Source organism: Phoca vitulina, unplaced genomic scaffold, assembly GCF_004348235.1.
Source record: "Phoca vitulina isolate PV1807 unplaced genomic scaffold, GSC_HSeal_1.0 scaffold5, whole genome shotgun sequence".
NCBI lineage: Eukaryota > Metazoa > Chordata > Mammalia > Carnivora > Phocidae > Phoca > Phoca vitulina.
The window spans coordinates 73,951,475-73,977,591 of record NW_022589708.1 but is presented as its reverse complement, the minus strand read 5'-3'; the positions used below and the strand labels follow the sequence as shown (position 1 = coordinate 73,977,591).

The window sequence follows — 26,117 nt, the reverse complement described above, 5'->3', positions numbered from 1 at the left end:
AGAGCAGGAACACAAGCAGGGGGAGTGGGAGAGGGAGAAGCAGGCTTCCCCGCGGAGCAGGGAGCCTGAAGCAGGGCTCGATCCCAGGACCCCGAGATCATGACCCGAGCCGAAGGCAGATGCTTAACGACTGAGCCACCCAGGCGCCCCTATATATTATTTTGTGTTCTGTTTTCACCCAATCTTATAAGAATTTTCCATGATACTACTATGGTAGATTTTAAGCAAGGGAGTGATATGATCAGCTTTGTCTTTTAGAAAGGTTACCCTGGTAACAGTACAGAGATGGATTGGATGGAAAATGAATCATAATGGGGTGAAGGGTAGTTAATGTGTTCAAGAGATGTTTAGGGAGTTCTGCCCCAGTGGACCGAAAGAAGAGAGTTCTAGCACAGACATAGAAGTTTCTTCCTGAGTCCATATTGGTAGTTGAGAGCAAGCCTTGCTCCTCAGCTAGATAGAAATGCTGCCTGATTCCTCTTGGTAAGCCCTCCTCTGCCTTCAATATTTTATGCTAGTTTCAGAGATCCGATTTCATTTTGAAGTAGGCTGAGCTCCGAGAGTCTCTGCAGAGTCCAACCCACTGGTGACTAATTAACACAGTGCATGAAAGCAGTTTTACTTGTGCTAGGCAGCACTTGCAGATAGTGCACAGGGAATAGTGTTAATACTGTACTTCTTTAGGTACTTTGCCGGTTATTCCAGTGGTCCGGAGTGTGTGTGTGTGTGTGTGTGTGTGTGTGTGTGTAGTAATGATAGAGGTTCTGAAAACTTTTTCTTGAATGAATTATTGTTATTATGGTGTATACATTAATTGAAAAACTTGCTACATAAAGTTACTTTCAAAATGGTATATTAGGAAGGGAGCACTAGACTTAAGCCGTGGGGTAGACTCTGCTGCTGCTGCCCAGTCTTATAGGGCAAGTCATTTAATCTCTCGTGCCTAGTTTCTTCACCTTGAAAAATGTAGGAACCTCTACCGTTTCAGCAATTCTTTTCTTTTTGCTAGGGATAAAAAAAATTTTTTTGATCTGTAGTAGTTGATAGAATAATATACTGTAAGTTACATTTTGTCAGTAATAGCGTGGGGGCTATTACTAAATATGGTTTGGGAAGCCTATGAACTAGTTTCCACTGTAAACAGCCTTCATTATAATCTTTAATTTTAAGGTTGCTTCAATCTGTACTTGAAGGGCATTCTAATCTAGTTTCACTGTTATTTAGCAGACTGGTGGAATTAAAGACCAAGTAGACAGGGTAGCAGGGTGAGAAAGGTTTGGGGGTTGCTCTCCCCCACCCTTTCCTCTCTGTCCATCCTACCCCCTTATCTTCCTTCTTCCCCTCTTCTTCCTTCTTGCTGATGAGGGCACAAATCTCACATGTCAACATAGTAGATACCACTATAGCAGATTGTAGATGATAGTTAATCCTGTATATTTTTAGAGACTTTAACACTGTTTGAAATTTTACTTCTGTAAAATCTCACTTTAAGTTTTAGCTTCTCTTTTTATTTAAACATAAAAATCTCAAAACTGTTCAGGTCATAGAAAATTCCTCTTCACTAATTCATTTAGAAAAGACTTTAGTAAATTGATTCTCTGTAATTTATTTGTTTAGACATAGGTGCATACTTTGCCATTTCCAAAAAAAAAAAAAAAAAGATACCCAGTGTCTCCTTCCTTTGCTATTTAGAATTAAATCATCTTTGAAGATACATTTTCCCTTAAAGTTGCAGGATATTTTATTATAATTGGAAGAGTTGGAAGGAACCACAACATTATAACTTCCTGTCAGATGCTCCACAGTGAACACAGACTTGGCTAAGTAAGCCAAGAAAAGCCTTATTAGCTCTACCTGGAGAAAAGCACTGTCATATTTGGGACTTCATGAGGTTTGCATATTGCTTTGCATATATATACATAAAGTTTCTTTGGTGACTTCCTGTGTTTGATTTTAATTTTTGAGTAAATGAGATTTTGTAAAGGTGGATATGTTATATTGGCATAATGTCTATTTAAAAGAAACCACTACTGTCTACTGAAAAAAAACACTATTTTGTTTCCACAGAAACCTGCTAATATTTTAGTTATGGGTGAAGGTCCTGAGCGAGGAAGAGTAAAGATTGGTATGTTTTATCTTTGATAAGTCACAGTGTAGCACTCTTTTAAACCTTTTGCAGTCAGCAATATCACTTCTAACTTTTGCTCTAATAATATGTGTATATTCATGTAGTTCCTTCTGATCAAAGCCATTTCTAAAGAGTTTACATTAAAAGTGAAAAATGTTTCACACTCTTAAAAGGTGTCAGACAATCTTTAGAGATTGAAGTGTTCTAATTATAAATAAGCCATGGAAGTTTCTTAGAAACCTTTGCCTTCATTAAAAATAGCCTATGGAGGTGAGTAACTTCTATCCATGTTAAAAGCCAGCCTCACCTTTAGTCGCAAGGGCATATAGCATACTCGTAATTACAGCATCAGTTCTGTTCACCTGAGCCGGATGCGATCAGAACATTTGCCTCTGTTGACCTTTCAACATTAGGAATTACAAACTAGGAAAACCTCTGAGGCTGGATAAGTATAGAACAAATGAGCCTGTGTTATAGAAGGCCTCTACCTGATGGGAAAAGAAAGTAACAAGCATTCTGTACCTTGGCATGTTTTGTAATAGCTGTTTTCTTATATATCAGAGCAAAATTTTACCCAGTTCTGGTCTGGTACCTATAAGGATAAAACTGTATTTATTCTAGCTGGTTTTTTTCATTGTCATTTCTAAGTTGTGTTTGTCACATTTATTTAGTTTGTTTTGTGTGTGGGTAGAAGAAATGTTGTAACTAAATTATGTTAATTTAAAGGCAGCAGGATTGTGGGAGTTTATAAAAAAAGTAAAGAGTAATTTCTGATTGCAACATTTAATATAAATTCAAATTATCAGCTAATTTGTACCACTTAACCAACAAAGAAAAACCTAAGTGTTCTTAACTCTTCTTCCCTTTCTTCCTCTATAAATTCCCCATCTCACTTTCCACTTTTAATTAGACTCTCAGAATACTCTTTTATCATACAAACTTCACAAATTTTTTAGTGTCACAAACATTTGATGTAGCTCGAAGTACTCCTAGTCAGTGACTCCCTTTGAGAGCCAGGCCCTGTCAGTAGCTACTCTACAGTCACCAAATGCCTGTTAAGTCCTTACTTTGTTTTGAAAAGTCCAATTTGGTTGCATCAAGTTCAAATGTAAGTTCAAAGTGTGCAAAATAGAAAAGACCCAGCCAAACAGTAGTTACAGACATGTTTTTTATTAAGATTTGGGGAAATTTTATATAACAAAATAATCTAGTTTGGACTTATATGTAATGCACATGATGTTAGCAGGTTTGGGGGGATACTAACGGCTTAAAGCATTCACATTTAAGAAGATATATTAGTTCTTCTATAAACCAGTATTTAGTAATCTGAGTCATGGTTTTAATTCTTTACCAAATTTCTGTGTGTGTGTGTTTTTTTTAACCTCCTTAATTAAGTAGGTTAGACGAGGGCCTACTTCATTAAAAATGTATATTAGGAGAGCAAAACCAAACAAAAGGTGGATGAATCTTGAAATTTTTGATAGGTGGTATGAATAGGTGATTGTTCATTCGATGTGTATTTGATAAAAGCTATGTATAATGACACTAGATAGATACTAAAAGAGATGAAAAAAGACAGTTTTGCCTTTAAGATTACAGTTTAATAGGATAAACAGTCTGAATAACTACACTACATATTAAACTGTGTCAAATGCCACAGCTCCAGTTCTGAGCTAGGAGTTTATGACATTTGTCAAATCATTTAATTTCTTCTTTTGAAAATTTTTTCTTTTTTCCTCCTGAAAACGGAGGTGATTGAACTATATGACCTTTTAAAAGGTCTTTTCCAGCTTAAAAAATTACTATGATTCTTTAAAGTTAAGTTAATAAAATTCAACCCAAATAAATGGGGAGGGGGCAGATAGTGGTGTTAACATACTGTATAGTCAACTCCGGATTACCCCAGTGATCAGGCTTATTGATGCATATAACGGAAAGCCTTACGGTAACTGATCTAGTTTCTCAGTGCTTGTGACCGATCCAAAGAATGGACATGCAGCTTAACAACCCTGTCCCGAGTGGTGGCGTGACAGGCAGAAAGAAATCTGCCCAGGGGTGTAGGGTCACCCTTGACCTCTGGCAGCAAGCATATCTATAACCCAGGTGAAGAATTCAGCACATTTTCCCCATCTTACTAAATATCAGTGGTAAAATTAATCAACTAAATTTGTAAAAATCTATTGACTTAACATTATTATTATCTTTTTTTTACAGCTGATATGGGCTTTGCCCGATTATTTAATTCACCTTTGAAGCCTTTAGCAGATTTGGATCCAGTAGTCGTAACATTCTGGTACCGAGCCCCAGAATTACTTCTTGGAGCAAGACATTATACCAAAGCTATTGGTGAGTAGAACTAATTAAAATTCCATGACATTTTAAAAGTGGCTTTGTTACTGTGAAATATACATATTTCTATATATTAAGTCAAATAATACAGGAAATTATAAAAGAACAAAAACTATCCTAAAATTCCACTACATAGAAACACCATTATTAGCATTAGGAATGTAATATTCTAGCCATCTCTTTCTGATAGATAAATAGATACTTTAAAACTTTTTAAATATATGGGATCACACTATGCATTCTAAGTAAAAATGTATTTTAAATTTTACTTGAAAAGAGAAATAAGCACGGTAAAATTTCTAAACCATTAAACTTCAGACAAATGTTTCTTTCACCAAAAGAAATATTTACTTCTAAAAGATCCCCTTGGAGTTAAGGAGAAAAAATTATGGAAAAAAGTAGAAGTTTAGAGTATCTTTAATTCACTTTTCAATTTTTGATTATGTTGATTACCTCCCTACTCTGAAGAATTAGGAAATTAGTACTCTTTTACTTCTTCCCCACCAACCTCTCAATTTATAAGCTATGTTAGAAATATCATTGTCATTATTTCTACTTTGTTGATGTTTATGACATTTATTTTCTATTTACAAACCATAATTCCCACAGTTTATACTCAGATTATATATTGTAACAGATTCAGTGCTCAACTACCACAGTTCTTTTACCACATCTTTACCATTACTGACATCTTTATTCTGCCTCATTTTATTTCATTGAATTTTATCATCGCGTAATTTTCTTATGTGCTTTTCTTTTCTTTTTCCCTTTGTTGTATGTCTTTACTGCTTACCTAACTTGTTCTGTGTTCTCCAGAATGGTATTGAGTCTGCTTTTGTTTTTCTTGGTTAACTCCATCCTGAAATCTTCTATGCTATGCTGTATTCTGGATTGATTTTCATCCTGGCTTTTTTTTTTTTTTTTTTTTAATCCTCTGAGTTGGATATATTTCCTTCTGGGCTTTATTATTTTGCTATAGCATATTCTCAGCTTGCTTTGGAAGGGTGTCTTGGAGGTAAATTTTCTAGTTCCTGTATTTCTGAAAAATGCCTGTGTCTTCCTATATCATGCAGTTTGGCCAGGTTTAAAATTCTAAGTACAAAATAACTTTCCCTCAGTATTTGATGATGCTCTTCCATTGTCTTGTAGCATGAGTGTTGCTAATGAAGATTCATGCCAGTCTTGTACTCATTCCTTGGTGGATTACCTGGGTGGTTTTTCTTTCCAAAAACAAATAGGATTTCTTATCCTTATATTTCACAGTAATGTGCTGGCCACTTGGTAGGCACATTCAGTATGAAGTTCATATCCCACATCCCATGTCTGTGGAAAACTCTTAAACTAGTCTTTGATTTCCTCCTCTCTGTTTTCTGTGTCTCTCTTTCCTAAACTGCGTGTGGGCAGATACTGGACTCCTGAGGCTGATCCTTTATACCACTTTCCTTATGTTTTTCTGCCCTTGTCTTTTTTCTCTAAGAACCCCTTCTTATTCTCTATTAGTTTTTTGTATTATTTTATGGGAAAAAAAGCATCTCAACTATCTGTGAGGATGGTGATAACAGTGCTTTTTAATTGTTTGTGATTTGCTGCATTGCTGGAATAATTGTGTGTTTTCTTTATAGGCTCTCTTTTTATTTATATGTCTTGGTCTCTCCCTTCCACGTGGCAAGTGTTCTTCCACTATTTGTTGACCCTCAATTATCTCTTCATATTTAAGAATCAGCTTACAGAAAAGTACTTGGGAACTCTGTGTACATAGATCATAGGGCTCATTGAGTGGCAGATTTCAGGGTGATCTAGCAGAGAACTACCATTAATGGAGGGATCCCCAAGTGCTAGCATGCACAAGCCTTTGTCCTGAGGCCATTCAGATTCTTTAGGGGAAGAGTCTTCCAACTTTGGGCCCTAGTTTTCTGTACCTGGTAGCTCCAGGGCAGCGGAGGGGAGCAGGAGAAGGAGAATCAACTGTTCAAAACACAGACTTTGGAAAAAAAAAAAAAAATACAGACTTTGTAGCTGGTCCTCTACCCAGAGTTGTACAAGACGATCCTGCTTCACACTCAGCAATAATACTGTGGCCTGGGGCCTTCTCTGAGCTGTTCCATCTGCCTTCCATCTTCCCGAAGTAAAGTGTTCTTATGTATCTCTGCCTAGATCAGGTCTTCATATGGCCAGTCTCTTTTTTTTCATTCAGATCTTAGTCAAAACACTACCTCTTCAGAGAGAACCTCAATGATCACAGTATAAAGTATACTTTATACTGTATAAGTATAAAGTAGTGGGAAGTTCCCCATCCCACTTCCACCTTACTGCCTTGATGGCATTGAACAGTATCTAAAATCCACTAAAATAGATAGACCTTGCCTAGCTGGTCACCCTAGTAGGCGAGTGCCTACATGGTACACAATGAGAACTCAGTGCTCTTTGTGGAATGAATGAATGAATCTTGTCCCCAGTGATCTCCTCTTGTTCTTTTTGTTACTATGGATCACTATTACCTTTCTTACTTTGCTGCCATTTCAGTGTATACTCAAGAAGGGAAAAGAAGAAATACTTGTGATCATTCCCCCATTCCCCCATATTAATCTTGAACCCAACATGCGTTTCTTCAGGAAATCTTTATGTTCACTAATCTTCATAACTGCTTTGAGATCACATTTCATTTTATAAAAAAGTAAAGGTAGATAAAGTTAAGTCAGTTAGATACAGGACTTCTCTGTACTACCTTTGCAACTTTTCTACAAATCTAAAATTACTCCAAAATAAAGTGGTTATTTTTTAAAAAGTCAATTAGAAGGAAAAGTAAAAATTATTGAAGCTAGTCCTGTTTTGGAATACATATTATTACCTACATATACATTTGGTTTTCTTTTTTATAAGTATATTCTAAGTGCTTAGCATATAAACTAATATGATGCATAGCTATTTTTTCCACCTAGGAAATGAATATTTAAAAGCAGTGTTACTTTTGATAAGACATATTAACAGACTACACAAATAGGGAAGTGATTGCCTGGGATGCCTGGGTGGCTTATTTGGTTAAGCATCTGCCTTTGGCTCGGGTCATGATCCCAGCGTCCTGGGATTGAGTCCCACATTGGGCTCCCTGCTCAGTGGGGAGTCTGCTGCTCCCCCTGCTTGTGCTCTCTCTCCCTCTCCCCCTGGCAAATAAATAAATAAAATATTAAAAAAAAAAAAAAAAGGAAATGATTGCCTAATCTTAGCTGTTATCAACTGAAAACTTGAGACTTTGATTTAAATTAAAAAATATTCCATCTCAGAAGCTTGTGACTCTGACTTACTATTTATTATCTTTTTCTCAAGAAACTTACATTTTATTGTGAACATTGCAATTTGTTTAACCTATTATTATTCACTAGGACAATCTACAATCTGGCAGTTTTGATGTAGGGCTGTTTGTCACAAAGCTAAACTCCCAGCAGTTAGGTAGATTCCCTTGTTCAAATGGCTTTATAATTTGCAAAAGAGAAGGCCTTTCTTCATATTTTTCCTCTCTTCCTCCTTCTCATCATCAAAATTTATTGGATAACTCTTAGGTAAACTTTTTAAAACTTAAGAGAAACCAAAATGTATGCAAGTTAATCTGACTTGTAGCCTTAGCTTTGTCACTCAGGGTGTGTGTGTGTGTGCGCGCGCTCACGTATGCACACATGCTCACCCTTATGCAAAGCATTTAGTTCTTTAGCCTCATTTTTTGAAGGTGAGAACTTAGACCAAATCATCTCTTAGGTCCCCCTTTAACTCTGAAAGTTCTTCTGTGACCTTGGATAAAACAGTTGCTTCTGAGGTAGGAAGATTACAGAGGGAACTAACTGGGGTGCAGATGATTGAAACCAAGGTCAGGCCAGACCCTCTGCGGTGGTGACTTTCCGATCTTGGAAAACAATTTTCTTTTATGAATACATTGGCTCAAAAATGTTACAATATGGGTATCTTTCAAATTACTTTTTTTTCAAGAGAGATAAATTATACATAAGCCATTTTTAATATAAATTTTTAAAAATAGAATAAAGGAATAAAAATGAAAACCTCTTCCTTGATTCCAGTCTCTCCCACACAATCCCATTCCACCTGTTACTTACATAAGTAGCCTGAGTGTCCATTAAAGTACAAATTCCCCACACCACAGTGAAAGCTACTTATCAAAAACTTGCCTAGCATTTTTACTTCCCTGTCAGATAGTTGTAGTTTGAGCAGCTAATAGAAGAACTTTTATAGTTGAATGCACAGATTACTTATTCAGTAGTTCATTTTAATGGCATCATTTAGAAAGGTGAAATCTGCTAGTGGAGTTTGGTGGATTATGTTAAACTGAAGGCTACTAAGAAGCAGCAAAAGAGCACAGGGAAAAATGTTCCTGTCCTCTATTACAAACAGATTTTAGTGCTGCAGTCTTTTATTCACTTGTACAAAGCTGCAAGCTGAATCATTAAACCAAAGAGAGTAAATAATAGGTTAGTAAACATTGTACTCCCAGTGACAAAGTTTAATTCAGTTTTGAGTGTTTTGGTGTTTTGTTCGGTTGACTTCATGGAGAAGGCTGAAAGAGGAGTTTCAATCTTTAATCATCACTAAAGCAGTCTTAAAGTTTTACTAAAGTATGGACTTTTAAACTCAGATGTTTGTTCTCAAATAACTGAATGCCCACTAATTATGTAGCATTCTATTAAGTGAGAAATATACTATAAGATAGGGAGAATGAGAATTTACTCTTTTATTAAGGTAGAAACTTGCTATTAATACATCTGTTGATTAATACATTATTTAACAAGCTCCCCTCCCCCATTTGGGTCTACATAGCCTGCTAATTGCTATCTACTTAGCCTAGTTAGCTCAATAGCTACACAAAGCATCACAGATTTTGAGAAGTAGAGGAGATTTATATGTTTTTACTTTGGAAAGTCTTTCTAGAAGGAAATAGGCAGGTAGGTGAACAGGAAAGGACTTTTCCATGAACCTGGCACATTCTGAAAAAAAAAATAGTCAAGAAGGAGAGACTTATGTACACAGATTTAGAAATTTGTCTGAAATAATAACCTGCTTAGCTAACCTAACTTCATGATTAATGTCTGGATCAGGATTTTGAAGAAAGGAAGGATGATGAGATTGCCAAAAGGTAAGAGATAATAGAAAAGATACAGAGAAAGAAGTTATGAGGGTAAGGTTAAGCAAGGTTTAATAAACTATTTCTTCCTACTTTCTGACCTTTTATTTTAGAAGCAGTGTTGCTTTAAGGATAGCTACACTACTTACCTCTCATCTTCCTTTACATGTTAGTTTTCTTTAGTATTTTTCCTAGCTAACCAGAATGAGTTGTTACGGTGTCTTTTGGATGCTATGAGTAGAGTTTTAAACATGCAAATTGACCCATTGGCCCTTTTCATGATGCTCCGCAGCTTTCCTATCTTCCCTTTGATGAAGATTCTCATAAGTCAAGTTATCATATGGGGTACATATGCAAAAGAACAATCATAAAATAATTTTTCTGTTTACTTTATGATACTAAAAACAAAATAGCTTGGCTAGTATCTCTTCATACTTTCCTATATGGTGGTATTGGCTAACGTGGTTCTCTGGTGTGGGAGAAAACAGATACGCAAACACTGTCCTCTTTAAAACTCGCTTGCTTGTAGTTAGGGTGTATCATCTTAATAAAGAGATAATTGTTACTCTGAAATACATAAATATGATAATTTTACATTAAAGATCTATATTCCAATTGTAGATTTTAGGAATTCTGAGTTATTTTATAAATTAACATTTTTTCTCATTTTCTATTTATGTGACAATTATTAACATACCTGAACAATTGGCTTTAATAAAATAGTGGTTTTTATTTTTCCCTCTATAGTTACTTATATTTACCACAGGTATTGGTTAGATCAGTCAAAAACCACTGATTGCTGTGTGCACACCATTGTATTTAGCGTAGAGAAGTTAACTTTGCCGGTTTAGGGCTTTGTTAAAGTAGGAACTGAATAATTTCAGTTTTAAATTCCGAAGTGGCATGTAGATCTTTCCTCTATTAATAACAGTTCTATTGAGTAAAAGTCTAATATGAATGAAAGTTGGCTTATATCTTAAAGTGAATGAAAGGAATTTGTTGTACTACAGAAGAATCCACTTTGCCTGGCTTTTATAAGTAATTCTAGTGAGTTTATACCCTTTATACCTATCTTAAAGATAGTATTTTGCTCCCTATTTTCTTGTCCTTATTAAATTGCAAAATCTGACAGTACTATGGCATAAAGAAATACTTTGAACAAAAAACTTGAAGTAGAAATGCAGTTTCATTAGAATATTTGAGGTCAGGCATTGTCTTTCTCCTACTGGAATAACACCTTGCTAACGAGTGCTAGCATGAGACGATAATTATTAGACTTTACAAATTAGCAAGTACGTAAACTAGATAAAGAAAAAATATTTTTACCTCAAAAAATTGTCCTGATTGTTTTTGGCAAGTATGCCCAATTTCAAAAGCTATTTGGGTTTTCTGTTTTTGTTCCATTTTTTTGTTTAATTTTGTTTGTTTGTGGTTCCTGTGCTCCATATGCAGCTTTGTATGTATTTCACAGATAAGGTAATGTTTGAAGCATTTAAAAATTGACAAAAATTTAGCTAATTTGATTTGAACTTGGAATGAAGCCACTGGGTGGAATGGAGGTGTAATAGGGAATGAAAAATTGGGGTGGGTCGGGTGGGAATATATATTTATAAACAATATTCCATGATATTTTTAATGATAATTGCTTTAGGAATTAATATGACTTACTAGGAAAAGAAAAGAAAGAAAAAACACTCCCCACCAAGATAAAAATGCATTTTCTTTTGGAAAGAACCACTTTATTTTCCTCCTTTCTTTTTCTTTTTTCCTTTCCTTTTTTTTCTTTTCTTTTTTTTTTTCTTTTTGTTTTAAAGATATTTGGGCTATAGGGTGTATATTTGCAGAACTACTAACGTCAGAACCAATATTTCACTGTCGACAAGAGGACATCAAAACTAGTAATCCTTATCACCATGACCAGCTGGACAGAATATTCAATGTAATGGGATTTCCTGCAGGTACACATTATGTTTTTGTTTTTGTTTTTAAATCACTGTTGTTTGAACTTAGATATCTTCATGGGAAAGGTGTATATCTTTAGCTGATGAAAGCTACTCTTACTCAATTCTTTATGATTTGCATTAATCAAAGATCCTTAGAAGTAGCAGAATTTATAGAGTTCACATATTAGCATAAAGATATTTATGGGTTTTCTGAATTTGAGGAGTATATTTTTATTTCATTTTATTTTTTTGTTTTGTTTTGTTTAATATTTGAAATGATAAAATATTTGCAATATCTGAATTAAAAGGTGCCTTTAGTTCTTACCAGGGGAAACTAATAAAATTCAGTAGTATGTATTTTTGTCTGGCAGCACATATAATAATACCATGACTTGGGATTTAAATACAAATTTTGAACATTATATTTAGGGCACTGTACAGAATCACATTATATTGAATAATAGAATTTTTTACCCTATAACCCTTGCCAGTAAGAACATTCTTTTAAGTGTTCTATTAGAACAGCAACCTTGCCTGCACCGATTGGCAGCAGGGAGAAAGTTGTTTAGGTGTCTCATCACAGGCATTAGACCCCTCAGTTTTTCAGCAATATCCCCATCCCTTGTTATGCCATAGCATGGTAGTTCATCAGGCACTAAAAACTCTGCCCAGAGGTCTAGAATAATGAAATTTTGCTTTAAAAACCTACATAATATTGGCTAGTCAGGTATTTATTAGAAATTGTTTCTTATTAGGAATTTTTCTCAGGTCAGGGTAACTCAAGACTAATACAGAAATACCTGGGAGTTATAATTTCACATTCCCTTGTAGGAGTGTTAACACAGATACTACCTTTCTGCAGAATTGGTCAACGGGCCCTGTGAAGACTGCTTTTTTGTGATGAGAATTTTATTTATTCACTAAATATTTGAGTACCTGCCATGTGCCAAGCACTGTGTTATGCATAAAATAATGTTGATATAACAGGCATGATTCTTGCCTCCTTGGAGTTTATATTGTACTACTCTAAGTAGAATGTTTAAATAATAGCTATGGTTTGAGTAGATGGAGAAGAATGGCCTTTTCTTCCCACTTCTGAATGTGTCCACCATTTCTAAGACCCGAGAGAAAGGAACATGGCTTACAAGGGGGTGGAAGAGGGAAGTGGCCTCTGTAGGAGATGATTTTTTAATGTGTAATTCAACAGTTAGGGGAGGCTCAGCTTATAAGGAAGTTGAAAAGCAGGCAGTAGGGTTTAGATTTAATGTGCAAAAGAATGAGAATCCATGATAAGTTCTTGAGAATTAGTGACATGGTTTATGTTATATTTTAGAAAGATTAGTATGGTTGTGGTAGGTAAAAATCAATTAAAGAGAGGTAACTGAAGTCAGGGAAGCCAGCTGTTTTCCTGTATAGCGGTACTCCAGGTGTAAAGTGATAAAAAGGATGGAGAATAAAGGACAAATACAGAGTTTGTATATGTAATTGCAGGAAAAGTAAAAGATTATCTCAGGATGTCTAGCTTGAAAAATTAACAAAATAGAGAAATTGGAGCAAGGAAATAATTAAGGAGAAAATCCCATGTAGGAGTTTAAAGTATATATTTAGTTGACTTTACAGTGTGGTATCTTTGGAGGCTAGGTCGCACATATCTGTCTAAGTAAGTCGAAGGCAGATGTCTCCAGGTGGCGGTGAAGCCACCTGTCGTAGTACTGCGGCTAGTAGTCTTTCCGCACAAGGCTGTTGACAGTGATGACGAAAACTAGCCCTCTAGCACGTGTTGTTTGAGCAACTCTAAGGCCAGCAAACCACCTGAAACATTTTCTGCCTCATGTAAGTAGCTGGGGGTGTTTTCGTTAATGGTGCTGAAACTAGCCAAGCCACCAGCTCACTTATTTGCATACTAGTTATGTCCTACCCTGTTCTGTTCCAGACAGTTGTTGCTGCTCAGATTGATTGCTGCTGTAAAAACAGTGTATTTAATAAAGTGAACATAAGGAGGGCCATGTAAAAAAAAAAAAAAAGTGCATCTTACAGCTACAGAAGGGAAAGATAACACATTTGTCATTGAAGACACTGGTTGCTGATTTAACCAAGAAATTGGGTGGAAAGGGGGAAAGAGTGGTTTTACAAACAGAAATAGAAATATTTATTAATAACTTATTCCTCTCTACTTACAGAAATTGAGGTAACTTATAGTAGGTTACATAGAAAGTAAGTGCTAAAAAGATAAACTAGAGAGCTAATGCTATACAAGGGATGAGAATTCTATTTATAGGTCAAGATAAGATGTTTACTATAGCTAGTCATTTATTTGAGGTCTGTGCTTTCATGGAGGCTCAAAGTGTATAGGACATGTGATGAAATTGAGGTAACTTTTTTTAAATTCTTGAGAATAGGAACCTAGACAACATAAAATTTTATCAATGTATTTCACAGATAAAGATTGGGAAGATATAAAAAAGATGCCTGAACATTCAACATTAATGAAAGATTTCAGAAGAAATACGTAAGTTGGAAAGAAAGTAGACCCTTTGTTGATTTTTGCTTTTCCAGAATCCTCAGTATAAGATTGAATACTCAACAGAATACTGAACACAAGCTTATTCTAATAAATAATTTTACTTCTTAATAAATATTTTATCTTTTAAGATGTTTAAATGATATAAAGAAGGTGAACAGCTAATTTTAGCGGCTGATTTGGATATGAGAAAGAAACTCTTACCATACTTAATTACTTTCTGGAAGCGAGCATCAATGGAAGGGATCACAGTTAAAGCAGTAAGAGACTGAAATAAGCAACCTTGCTAGCCGTCAGTTGCCCACCCACCTGGGTTGTGTAGTCATTTTAAGCAAGTTTTAATAGAGAAGAAGGAATATTTCATTTATTTACAATGCAAGATCATAGCATTGGGAGAGGACAGTTTATAGGCCTATAACAAATTTTTAAAAATTTTAAATTTATTTTAAACTTACTAGTAAGGCTGAATTAAACATTTGACCCATATGTTATTTAAGAGAATTGTTGAGATAACAGTCTTATAAAAAAATAACTATTCAGTATATATTATTTATGAAATTATCTTGTGTTTACTCAGTGGTATCCATTCATAAGTGACTAGTGTGAATATTGAATGAAATATGAAATTGAGCTAATGTTATGCCGATTATGCCATTTTCAATAAATAATCTTTATCGGTTGTGATTAAAATAATTGTTTGGAAAAGCTTCAGCCAATGTAAAATTAACCTCAAAATCTAATATAGATATTTCATAGTATTTCTCTTTCAGGTATACCAACTGCAGCCTTATCAAGTATATGGAAAAACATAAAGTTAAACCAGATAGTAAAGCATTCCACTTGGTAAGCTTTAGAGAACAATAATAAAATTTTTTTCACAGATTAGCTAACCAGAGGCTTATTGGGGTCAGTTTATACGGTAATTTAGCACTCTTAGAGTACTTTAATGGTAAATGCAGGCATCTTGTTGCTGCATTTTAGTAAAGGCATGAAAATACTTGTTTTTCCAAACCCTTAACATGGTTTAACAGACTAATGTTTGGTTACATTAGATTTTTTAAAGAGAGTTATTGTGGGGCACCTGGGTGGCTGTCGGTTGGGCAGCTGCCTTCGGCTCAGGTCATGATCCAGGGTCCTGGGATTGAGCCCCGCATCAGGTTCTTTGCTCAGCGGCGGGAAGCCTGCTTCTCCCTCTCCCTCTGCCTGCCGCTCCCCCTGCTTGTGCTCTCTCTCTCATATCTCTCTCTCTCTGTCAAATAAATAAATAAGATCTTTAAAAAAAAAAAAAGTTTTGAAGACAGTTATTGTACCAAGCCTGTGAAGAACATTTTTAAAATTACATTTATTGGTTTTCATCGATTATTTTAAAATTTCAAAAATTTCAGAGAAAAATCTAAAAGAAAACCATCCCACTACTCACAAGTAACTTTTATAGATTATTTTGTATTTCAGCTCTTTGAAAGATTATTTATAAAATTTTTAACTCCCAAGATACTCTTACAAACTTGGGTATTAGAAGTCCTTCAGTGATGGTGCGCATTATTTGCTTTTTCTGGAAGAATATGAGAGATGCAGTATTTATTACTGTATAATGGAAAAATAGTTTGACTTAGAATCTAAATGAATCCATGCGCTATTGTAATTTATGACATTATATTCAACTTGCCAGCTTAAATTTGTTTACAGTAAAATTTCCATTTTTACATCATAACAATTAAAAATGATTTTCAGTTTTATGGGTTTTTTTAAAGTTATATAACATACAAAGGGGAAATTTCAGGGAACAGGTTGTATTGTATTTGGCTTAAAATTCTTTTAATCCTTGGGGCACCTGGGTGGCTCAGTCAGTTAAGCGGCTGCCTTCAGCTCAGGTCATGGTCCCAGGGTCCTGGGATCGAGCCCTGCATCAGGCTCCCTGCTCGGCAGGAACCCTGCTTCTCCCTCTCCCACTCCCCCTGCTTGTGTTCCCTCTCTTGCTGTGTCTCTCTCTGTCAGATAAATAAATAAAATATTTAAAAAAAAAAAATTTCTTTTAATCCTTTATTCTCAATATTTTTAAATGAGTTCATTAAATGGGAATTTTTTTGTCTTGAAAGTGTTGTATTTTCCTTTATTACAGTAGCAGGCCACTTGCAAACATTTCTTCTGTTTCTGCTTTTTCTTCTCTGTCTACTGCTTCTGCTTCTACACCTTCTGTTTATTTTTATATCATGTCATATGTCCTATATTTCATATCAGCAACTTAAAAAGCAGGGCCTAACCTATCTTATTACCACACAATATATTATTATCCAAATAATGGTTTCTTATAATGTACTTACAACAGAACCCAAATAGGAGGGTAAGTTAGATCCTTCAAAATTATGGACTTATTTATTCTAACAAAATAATGATAATAGTGGTAGACCAAAAGTCACAATTCAGGGGACTTGCTCTTACTTACCCCCAACCTGCTGCTATTCAGTGTAGTCTAAAGTGACTCTCACAACCAACATCACTGAAATTCCAGAGATATACTTCCCTCACAGCTTAGTTGCTTGTTTTTACTGCGGTGACCTATCTTGGGTGGGCCCATCTGAAAGCTCTAATGTATAACTCCTATAAAACCGTTGAGCATTTTAAATGGCAAATCCATGCTTTTCCTTTCAACTCTAAAAATAAAGTTGTGCTTCCACTGAAATATCAGATCATCAAAATTAAATTTAAGTCTCACCATTCCAGCGTTTCCTCTGTATTTTTCAGTATTTTATGTCCTTCTGTCCTTTGATTGTGTCATGTCCCATCAAGTCTCAACGCATCTGTTGGTGTTCAAGTAAGGTGTCCCAGTCGACAGCACTAGTGACCTGAGAACTTGGTAGAAAGGCCACTTCTCAGACTCCTGCGCAGATATCCCAGAGCTCTGGGAGTGGGGCCTAGCAGTCTGCTTTCAGAAGTGCTCCAGGGGCAATTCTGATGTACTCTGAAGTCTGAAAACCACTGCGTTAGATCAAAGAGGATGAGCTGAGAGCCACTATCTGCTCTTAAATCACCTACTAAAATCAAATGTTCTAAAATAAATAAATAAAATAAATAAAAATAAATCAAATCAAATATTCTAGTTCATAAAGTCTTAAGTAAACTATGTTTTAACCAAAAAATACTGAATTTTCACATTAGTGTGACATTTCTGTAGGTAGCAAAATAATAATAATAATAATGGCAGCTAACACATAGTGCTTTTTTTGTGTCAGGTACCATTAGAATTGCTTTCCATATATTATCTCATTTAATTTTGAAAACAAACCTATGGTAGTAGGTGCTATTTTTAATCTCCATTTGACAAATGAGGTTACAAAGAGATTAAGCAACTTGTCCAAAGTCACTCAGCTAATAAATGTCAAGACTTGAACCCAAGTGGTATCCTTCGAATCTCCATTCATAACCCCTCTGTACTTTACCAGTTCTGTATCAAGCACCGTATTTATTTAGGCTAGGAGAGCACTGGCCAGGAGAGCTTTCTCTGATGATCTGTGCTGTCCAGTAGGGAGCTTCTAGCCACATGTGGCTCTTGAGCTCTAGGAATGCACCTGATATGACTGAGAAACTGATTTTTTTAAGTTTAATTTGGTTTTAGTTAATTGGTTTTAAATCTAAATAGCTACATGTGGCTAGTGTATTATTTGTGTTATAATAATTTTCCCCTTAATAAAAAAGGAATAGAAAATACAAGATTTTAGTCCTGTTCTAAATTGGACAAAGCAATCTGCATAATATAGATCATTGGTTTAGAGTAAGAAGTAAGTTTAGTTACCTCTTAATAGAAGAACCAAGTAAGATCATGATTATTAGAATGATTAAATGTGAATTGCTACATTAAATGTAATAAGTTTTTCTGTTGTTAATTTGGGGGAATAAATATCCTTCAAATTGTGGTGTTTTCATCAAAAAACATATATGTCCCACATATGGCCAAGGATATAACTATGAGAAGTAACACAGTAATGTTTTTATGATTTATGGTTTCAGCTTCAGAAGTTGCTTACAATGGACCCAATAAAGCGAATTACCTCAGAACAGGCTATGCAGGATCCCTATTTCTTAGAAGATCCACTTCCTACATCAGAGTAAGTGATCAATTTATTAACTCACCAGCATGGTAGGATTTTTTGGAGCATGCTTGTTTGAGTTGTCAACTCCAAGTTGCCACTCCTCTTACATGGGGACCCGGGGAAATCCCAATGACAAACAAAAAAATGAGCTCTGATGTCTGAGCTGTCATTTCGGGCTTTTACAGGTAAGAACCACTCCTGTTCACGTCTTGCTTTATGAAACCTTGCCGTCTTTAGTTTCAGTGGGGCTCCAGTTACTCAGTGGCAGGTTGATTATGCATGCTGTAGCTCATTCAGACTCACTGAGATTGCCCACTGCTTGCAGTTACAGTTTTATGTTCCAATTGCAAATCCCATTCCCAAATAAATTTGTGTTCCTCTTGCCATCTTTTATTTTATGTGTAGAAGGGAGAGTAAAAAAAAAAAATTGTGTTCGAATAGTGACATTTCCTCTGGAATCTGTATTTGGGTTGTGATAATAAAAGAGTGAGGCTGGGATAAAAGAAAGTTGAGTCATATTCGATGATTATTGATTATTTTTATACAATGAAAAGTCCTCCCATGGCCTGCTATAATGTCACTGATTAGAAGAAAAGATTCATCTTGTCACAGTTGCATGAAAGGTGCTTATTAGGGGCGCCTGGGTGGCTCAGACGTTAAGCGTCTGCCTTCGGCTCAGGTCATGATCCCAGGGTCCTGAGATCGAGCCCCACATCAGGCTCCCTGCTCGGTGGGAAGCCTGCTTCTCCCTCTCCCACTCCCCCTGCTTGTGTTCCCTCTCTCGCTGTGTCTCTCTCTGTCAAATAAATAAATAAAATCTTTAAAAAAAAAAAAAGAAAGGTGCTTATTTTACAAATATGGAAACAAAGTCCCTCTTAGAAGAATAAAATAAAGCATCTGAAATATTGATTGGCATACCAGAAATCGTTTTTCTTTTTTCTTGTGAGCAGCGTTTTTGCCGGTTGTCAAATCCCTTACCCAAAACGAGAATTTTTAACAGAAGAAGAACCTGATGACAAAGGAGACAAAGTAAGTATTAAAGTACATTTGGCTGCTTCTTGTTTTATTCAATGCGACCGTAACATTTTCTTGTTTGTATTTGGTTCTCCTTCTGAGTTGAACTTTATTTTTCTGTTTAACCAATTGAGAAGAACCAGCAGCAGCAGCAGGGCAATAACCATACTAATGGAACTGGTCACCCAGGGAATCAAGACAGCAGTCATACACAGGGACCCCCGTTGAAAAAAGTGAGAGTTGTTCCTCCTACCACTACCTCAGGTGGACTAATCATGACCTCAGACTATCAGGTATTTCCAATTTATTTTGTACTGACTTGCCATATCAGTATTTGTATATGGGTTTGTGACCTTTGGAAAATGCAGTATAACTAAGAAAATGCTGACCTTTATGTACCTGGGGAAATATACTGACGTGAGTGTTATTGATGGAGAAGTACTGACTGTGGTACAGTACAGGCTACCTACTGACTTTTGAATTAGACAGACCTGGAATGATCCAACTTAAATCATGCCATTTATTAACTGTGTGACCTTGGACAAATAATATAACATTTCCTGGCTTTAGTTTTTCATCTGTAAAATGAGACTAGCTAAGCCTTACTTGTAGTTCTTATAGGAGTAGAAGTAATAAATCCTAGCCCCTGACTTGGGGTAGGAGCTCAATCAATGCTGTGTATTGTTTTCAAACAACAGTAGACCAAGAATGATTAAGAACACAGGCTTTCAGGGGCGCCTGGGTGGCTCAGTTGGTTAAGCATCTGCTTCAGCTCAGGTCATGATACCAGGGTCCTGGGAATCTAGCCCCGAGTTGAGCTCCCTCCTCAGCGGGGGCTCTGCTTCTCCCTCTGCCTCTGCCCACCCCACCCTCTGCCCTGGTTGTGCTCTCTCTTGCTTTCTCTCTCACGTAAATAAATAAAATCATAAAAAGAACACAGGCTTTCAGATCCCAACCCAGCTGCTGACTTTGGGTAACCTTGAGTAAGTAATCCAGATGTTCTCAGTTTTCTCACTTGTAGAAGTGGATGATGGCAAGGATTAAATGAAAGGACGTACGCTAAGGCACATCAGCTAGCCTGCTGTCGTGTTTAAGAGATGTTACCACTTCTTTCCGCTTTTATTATCATTACCCTCATTAAAATTTCTAGTAGCATTCGTAGTACACAGTAAGCACTTCTTAAGTGTTGGTGGTGGCTCTAGTGATGACTGTAATCATAAGAGCTTGATCATGCTTACCATGCCAGCTTTTATACTAAGCATGAAACCTACATTGTTTCCTTTGATCATTATGGTAACTCTGTGAGGTAAGGGTTGTCACTGTCATTTCAGAGATGCTCAGAGAGGTTAAATAACTTTCACGTGTTCACCTGCTGAGCTGGGGGTAGACCCAGGACACGGGCTTAGAGCTGACAGCCAGGGCTGCTCTGTTGCCTGCTTGTCAATCCCATCATGTGGCATCATCAGTTTCTTTGCAGAAAGACAGCTTGGGAAATCCTGTACCACCTCCCTGCTTGTTCTAATCATATTGCCAGCTCACCTGGGTCTCTGTGTGGGAAGGACACCGAAAACTTGACCAATTAGAGTTATTTACCTACTGAAAGAGAAAAAGAGATCTTACTAAACTAATAAGGTTCCCAGAGCCTGCTATGACCTTTCAGAAATGAGATCTTAACTCTTTGCTTTAGTTAAGGAGAGGTCCCATCTACCAAGCCATGGAAATTTTTATCTGCCTGGGTAGTAGCTCTCTTCCAGGAAACTAAACAAGGAAATCAAGGACAGACATCTCTGGGGGTTGATGTTTGTTCCGGCATCTTTTTCTCCCCATCCGGATGGGGAAAGTGCATCCCTCTTGGCTCTAGAATGTGTTTGCACACTAAGGTAATAGCATCCTTAGAATGAAGCAGAGCAGTGCTGGGACCTTCGCTATTGAAACCAAGAAAATTGCTGTGCTTCTTTGTTTCTTGATGTTATCATTGTGGTTGGTTTTTGTAGTGACTGTAATTTCATGTGTCCACTTTTTTAAAAATCTTTAAAATCTTTTTAAAATTTAAAAATACTTTGCTAAGGTTGGCAGAATTTAGAATTATATGATTTATTGAATATGCCTTGAAAGAGGAAAGTAGTAAATTATGGTTAATCAGTTATCATGTTTGTCTTGGGAGCTAATAATAAGAGAGAGAGGTGCAGGAATGGGAATAACAATATAACAGATCAAAATCACAGGACTAAGCTCGATCACTGTTTTTTCCCTTTGTGGTGTTTTTAAAATTGAGAATACCATTCTTCTTACATTTCTATAATTATAAATTTTTGTATATAACTTGTTGCAGAAAATGATTCATTAAAGGGTATAAAAATATTTAATAACAAAGAAAATGATTCTGCACCACCTTTTCTTGTCCTATTCATTTTTATTCTTTAGTCATACATGTGCTGGGAGGCTTCTGTTGAAGAAACTAGCATGTCAATTAGCTTTGAATTTCTTAGTATATATATAATTAAGTTCACGTATAAACATCTCAAGCAAATTAATTATTACTTATCAGGTAGTTACAAAACAGCTTAAAAGGGGGATTACTGCTATAGAAAAACAATGAACCGCACTACATAGAAATAAGACCCAGCTTAATGTTATTTACTGGCAATACTTCTGACCTTAGCTGATATTAAAAGACTGGGGGTTTTTGTCATTTTCATTCTAAAGCCTAGTACATGGCATAAGACTTTTTAATTGTTACTGCCTTGAAATAAATGCCATTGCAAACCTAAGCCTCACTGGCTTGGGGTAGAGCCAACTCTTAGAAACACCTGACTCTCATTTCTCGCTCGTTCTTCTTTTGCAGCGTTCCAATCCACATGCTGCCTATCCCAACCCTGGACCAAGCACATCACAGCCACAGAGCAGCATGGGTTACTCAACTACCTCCCAGCAGCCTCCACAGTACTCGCATCAGACACACCGGTACTGAGCTGCGCTGGAACGTTGTCAATGCACTGTTGCTAGCACTGCAGGACTGACGGTGCAGCTCTCTGCGGGAACCTGGTATGGGCCATGGGAATGTACTGTACACCCACATCCTCAGACTGTCCAGTAGCCAAGTTCCACCACTTTTCACAGACCGGGGTAGTGGCTTCCAAGTTGTACCTGTTTTGGAGTTAGACTTGAAAGAAAGTGCTAGCACAGTTTGTGTTGTGGATTTGCTACTTCCATAGTTTACTTGACATGGTTCAGACTGACCAATGCATTTTTTTCAGTGACAGTCTGTAGCAGTTGAAGCTGTGAAATGTGCTAGGGGCAAGCATTTGTCGTTGTATGTGGTGAATTCTTTCAGTGTAACAACATTATCTGACCAATAGTACACACACACACACGAAAGTTTAACTGGTACTTGAAACATACAGTATATGTTAACTCAACAAAATAACCAAGACTCAAAGTGAGATTATTTTGGTACACCTTTCATTTTAGTGTCTTATCAGTGGGTTGATTCATTTTCTACATTAATCAGTGTTTTTTGACCAAGACTATTGCTTGGGTTTTTTTGAAAGTACAAAAGCCACATAGTTTTTCCAGAAAGGTTTCAAAACTCCCAAAGATTAATTTCCAACTTATAAGTTTGTTTTTGTTTTCAATCTATGACTTGACTGGTATTAAAGCTGCTATTTGATAGTAATTAAATATGTTGTCATTGATATAAACCTGTTTGGTTCAGCAAACAAACTGAAATGATTGTCATAGACAGTGTTTTATTTTTCCTGTTGGTGTTGCTGATTAGTGAGCATGCTTTAAGATGAAAAAAGCATGAATGATAACTTCCTCTGAAAGGTGCGGCATCCGATTCAGATATTTTGTCCTGATTTTAAAGCTGGTTGGTGTAGTGCTATTAAAATTTTGTTCAGTTAATTTTACTTTTTAAAACTTGTTCGCACGTTGTTTAGGGTGCCCTTACTTCAGCAAAGGAGAAGGAGTAGGAGAGCCTTAGAATTTTTGAGGAAAAAAAAAAAACCTATAACATACAATGTACTGTATCAAACTATTTTACATGAATGACACAAGTATTCTGAATTTAAAAAAAAAAACTGAACATTGTTAAAAACAAGGTGTTATGTAATAAATTTATTTTTCATAAATCAAAATATGAAGTCGGCTCTATTTTTATATACACAGAAGTGTTTTATTTTAAAGCATGCCTTAACAAGTGGCCTCTAAATAAATCTCTTCAGTTGTTTTCCTTAATAGTGTCTATATATTCAGCCTCCAGAGTGGAGTGGAGTATAATGACTTATGATTTAGATATGGATTCCTTGCTCTGTTGCACTTAGCACTATAATAGAAGATGTCGACTAGACACCTTTCTAATTGAAAGAATTATGATGAGCCTTCCATTTCTAGAATAAGGCCTAATTCTGTGTTATGCTGGGAACAATTTGTTTTAGCCCAAATAATTATTTTTCCTCCCTCCTTCAGCACAAAACACAGAAGATTAAAAAAGCTAACATAGTTTTTTTCTTAAAAAGTCAGCTCATTCCTATAAAAACATTCTAAAACACTTGAAGAACTGAGGAATTCCAATCCTGACAGGCCTGACTATAGCAGGAAGTGTGATTCGGGAGCCGAATCTGCGTTTCCATGTTCTGTCTCCCCCCCACAGCTGCTCCACACAGCGTGAGGATGTGATCCTGGAGCTCCGTCCTCCGCACCTTCAGGAGCTCCCCTCTGGCCGCAGACTGAGTCAGTCTGACCTAACCTGTCGTCTTGTCTCCCTTCACTCAAATCGTCTTCTGTTCTCCTCCCTGCCTTGGATGCAGTGGCTTCCAACCTCCGTGGGCAGGAAAATCGTCTGCGGTTTGTTTTCTCTGGGTCTAGTCCCAGAGGTTGGTTCGGGGGAATGGGGAGGGACATGGAATCTTCATTTTTAACAAGCTCCTCAGTTGGTTCTGATGTGGAGTCTGAGGAAAACACAGGAAGAACACCTCCAAGCTGGTCTCAAGATGGAGCAAACAGTAGCAGTTCAGTCAGTGGCTTGGAGAGAGGGCTGCCCTGTTGACAACCCACCTTCTGCATAAATTTCAGAAAGCAAAACCCATTATAGCAAGTTCCACTGTAAATGTTGGAAACTCCTAGGGCTCAGTTCTCAGATCTTTAAATTTCTTTATCAACGTCCGTTCTCGGAGTGATCCTGTCCAGTCTTGAGGTGTTCAACATGTTGGTGACTATTAAATTTATATATCCAGATTATTTCATGTACAGTTCCAGATTCATATATTTAATTGCATCTGTGACACATAGACAAATAACATACCCAGACACATACCAACCATCATCGTCTAGTGCATTCCTCGCCTTATTTCTCTACATTGCACCCATCACATATTTTTGACCACTTTCTGTCTCTTCCTGTAGAATGGAAGCTCCGTGGAAGGAGCCCTATTCCATCTCAGCCTCTCCTCTTTCCACTTGCCCCCAGGTAATCTCACCCAGGCTCAGGACTTGGGTAGGATGATGGTTCCCAGATTTCCTATCCAGACCTACCTGCTGTATCTGACTCATTACTGCAGATGGTCTCTAGACTGAAGACATCCAAAGCAGACTCCTGGCTCCGCCATCCACCCTGCTCCTTTTACAGACTTAACCATCTCAGTGATTAGGAACCCCCTCCCTCCGAGTCATCCAAGCCACACAGAAACCTTGGCACCATCCCCTCACACACACTATATCCATTCCATATGCAAATCTTGGGTGTTTCCCCTTTCTATCCCCAGTCAAACTGCCCTCACCACCTTTACTGCGCCGCCCTGTGCCAAAGCACAGCCACCTCTTCCCTAGACTCTTACACAAGCTTCCTGCCTGTTTCCACCCTAAACTCCCTCAGCCTTCTCCACACACACACACACACACACACACACACACACAGCAGCCTGAGTGACGATTTTAACACAGCTCATGGCCCTCCTCTGCTCTCATCCCTCCAGTGCTTCTGGCTCGGTGAAAGCCAGCGGGTCCCTGCACATTCATGGTGGCCTCCTATTTCTTATGACTATCTTCTGTCACCCCTCATGTGCTTCACTCCAGAGGCACTGCTGTCCTTCACTGTTCCTCGATCCTGCCAAGCACCTGTTGTCTCACGACTCTTAGGCTCTATTCTGTCTGCATCTGCCTCCCGCTCTCCCCAGCTAGTTCTGGGCTCACTCCCTCACTTCTTCAGGCCTGCTCAGATCTTTTCTTAGAGAGGCTTATCCTTTCCACTCTGAAATAGCAGCCTGTTCTCCACCTCCCCACTCCCTATCCCCTTCACCCTGCTTCACCTTCCCTCCTAGCACAGACCCCACTGACTTACACTTGCTTGCTGTTTCTCCCCACCCTACCCGAAGATAAACTCCACAAAGGCAGCCTTTTTTCAATGAGATGTAATTGACATGTAACATCATGTTTGTTTGAGGGGTAAGAGATGTTGATTGGATATACTCAGGTAGGGCAACAGGATCACCACCACAGTTAGCTAACACCTCTAGGCAGGCTTTTTATGTACTACAATAATCCCAGCAACTGGGAGAGTGCCTGGGGGTACACAGTAGTGCTTGCAAGTATTTACTGAGTGAATGAATGAGTGCATAAGTGACTTTGTGTTTGGGTGTCAAATAGTATCTCAAACCCAGCATATCCAAAAGAGAACTTTTAATCTTCTCTCCCTAGCCACCATCTAGCTTCCTAACTGGTGCCTGGCTCCCACTCATGCTTCCACTCACACCATTCTGTAGCCTGCCTTCCACATAGCAGTGATCCTTTCTCTTCAGAACAGTGATTACTACTCGGCATTTTTATACATATATGTTTTTTTGTTTGTGTATTTGTTTATTGTCTGTCTCCCCCTTGGGGGTAAGGACTTTGTCATCCTTTTAAAGAATAAACTAGAATGGTCATTGTGCATGCTCTTAATCCTTCAATG

The 26,117-nt window shown here is 37.1% G+C and overlaps 1 protein-coding gene across 4 annotated transcripts in view; it reads left to right on the top strand.

The window, feature by feature from the left end:
- Window positions 1-23,307, top strand: part of CDK8 (cyclin dependent kinase 8) — a 129,506-nt gene extending 106,199 nt beyond the window's left edge. For 3 of the 4 annotated variants that reach the window (XM_032403306.1, XM_032403309.1, XM_032403308.1), the window contains 9 exons: window positions 2,068-2,125; window positions 4,343-4,474; window positions 11,417-11,560; window positions 13,985-14,054; window positions 14,837-14,909; window positions 18,072-18,169; window positions 19,105-19,183; window positions 19,303-19,461; window positions 22,014-23,307. In XM_032403306.1, coding sequence (XP_032259197.1) covers window positions 2,068-2,125; window positions 4,343-4,474; window positions 11,417-11,560; window positions 13,985-14,054; window positions 14,837-14,909; window positions 18,072-18,169; window positions 19,105-19,183; window positions 19,303-19,461; window positions 22,014-22,139 — 939 coding nt within the window. In that variant the 3' untranslated portion in view covers window positions 22,140-23,307. The remainder of the gene's footprint in view (window positions 1-2,067; window positions 2,126-4,342; window positions 4,475-11,416; window positions 11,561-13,984; window positions 14,055-14,836; window positions 14,910-18,071; window positions 18,170-19,104; window positions 19,184-19,302; window positions 19,462-22,013) is intronic. The other variant, XM_032403307.1, reaches the window with a different exon arrangement.
- Window positions 23,308-26,117: the final 2,810 nt, after the last annotated feature.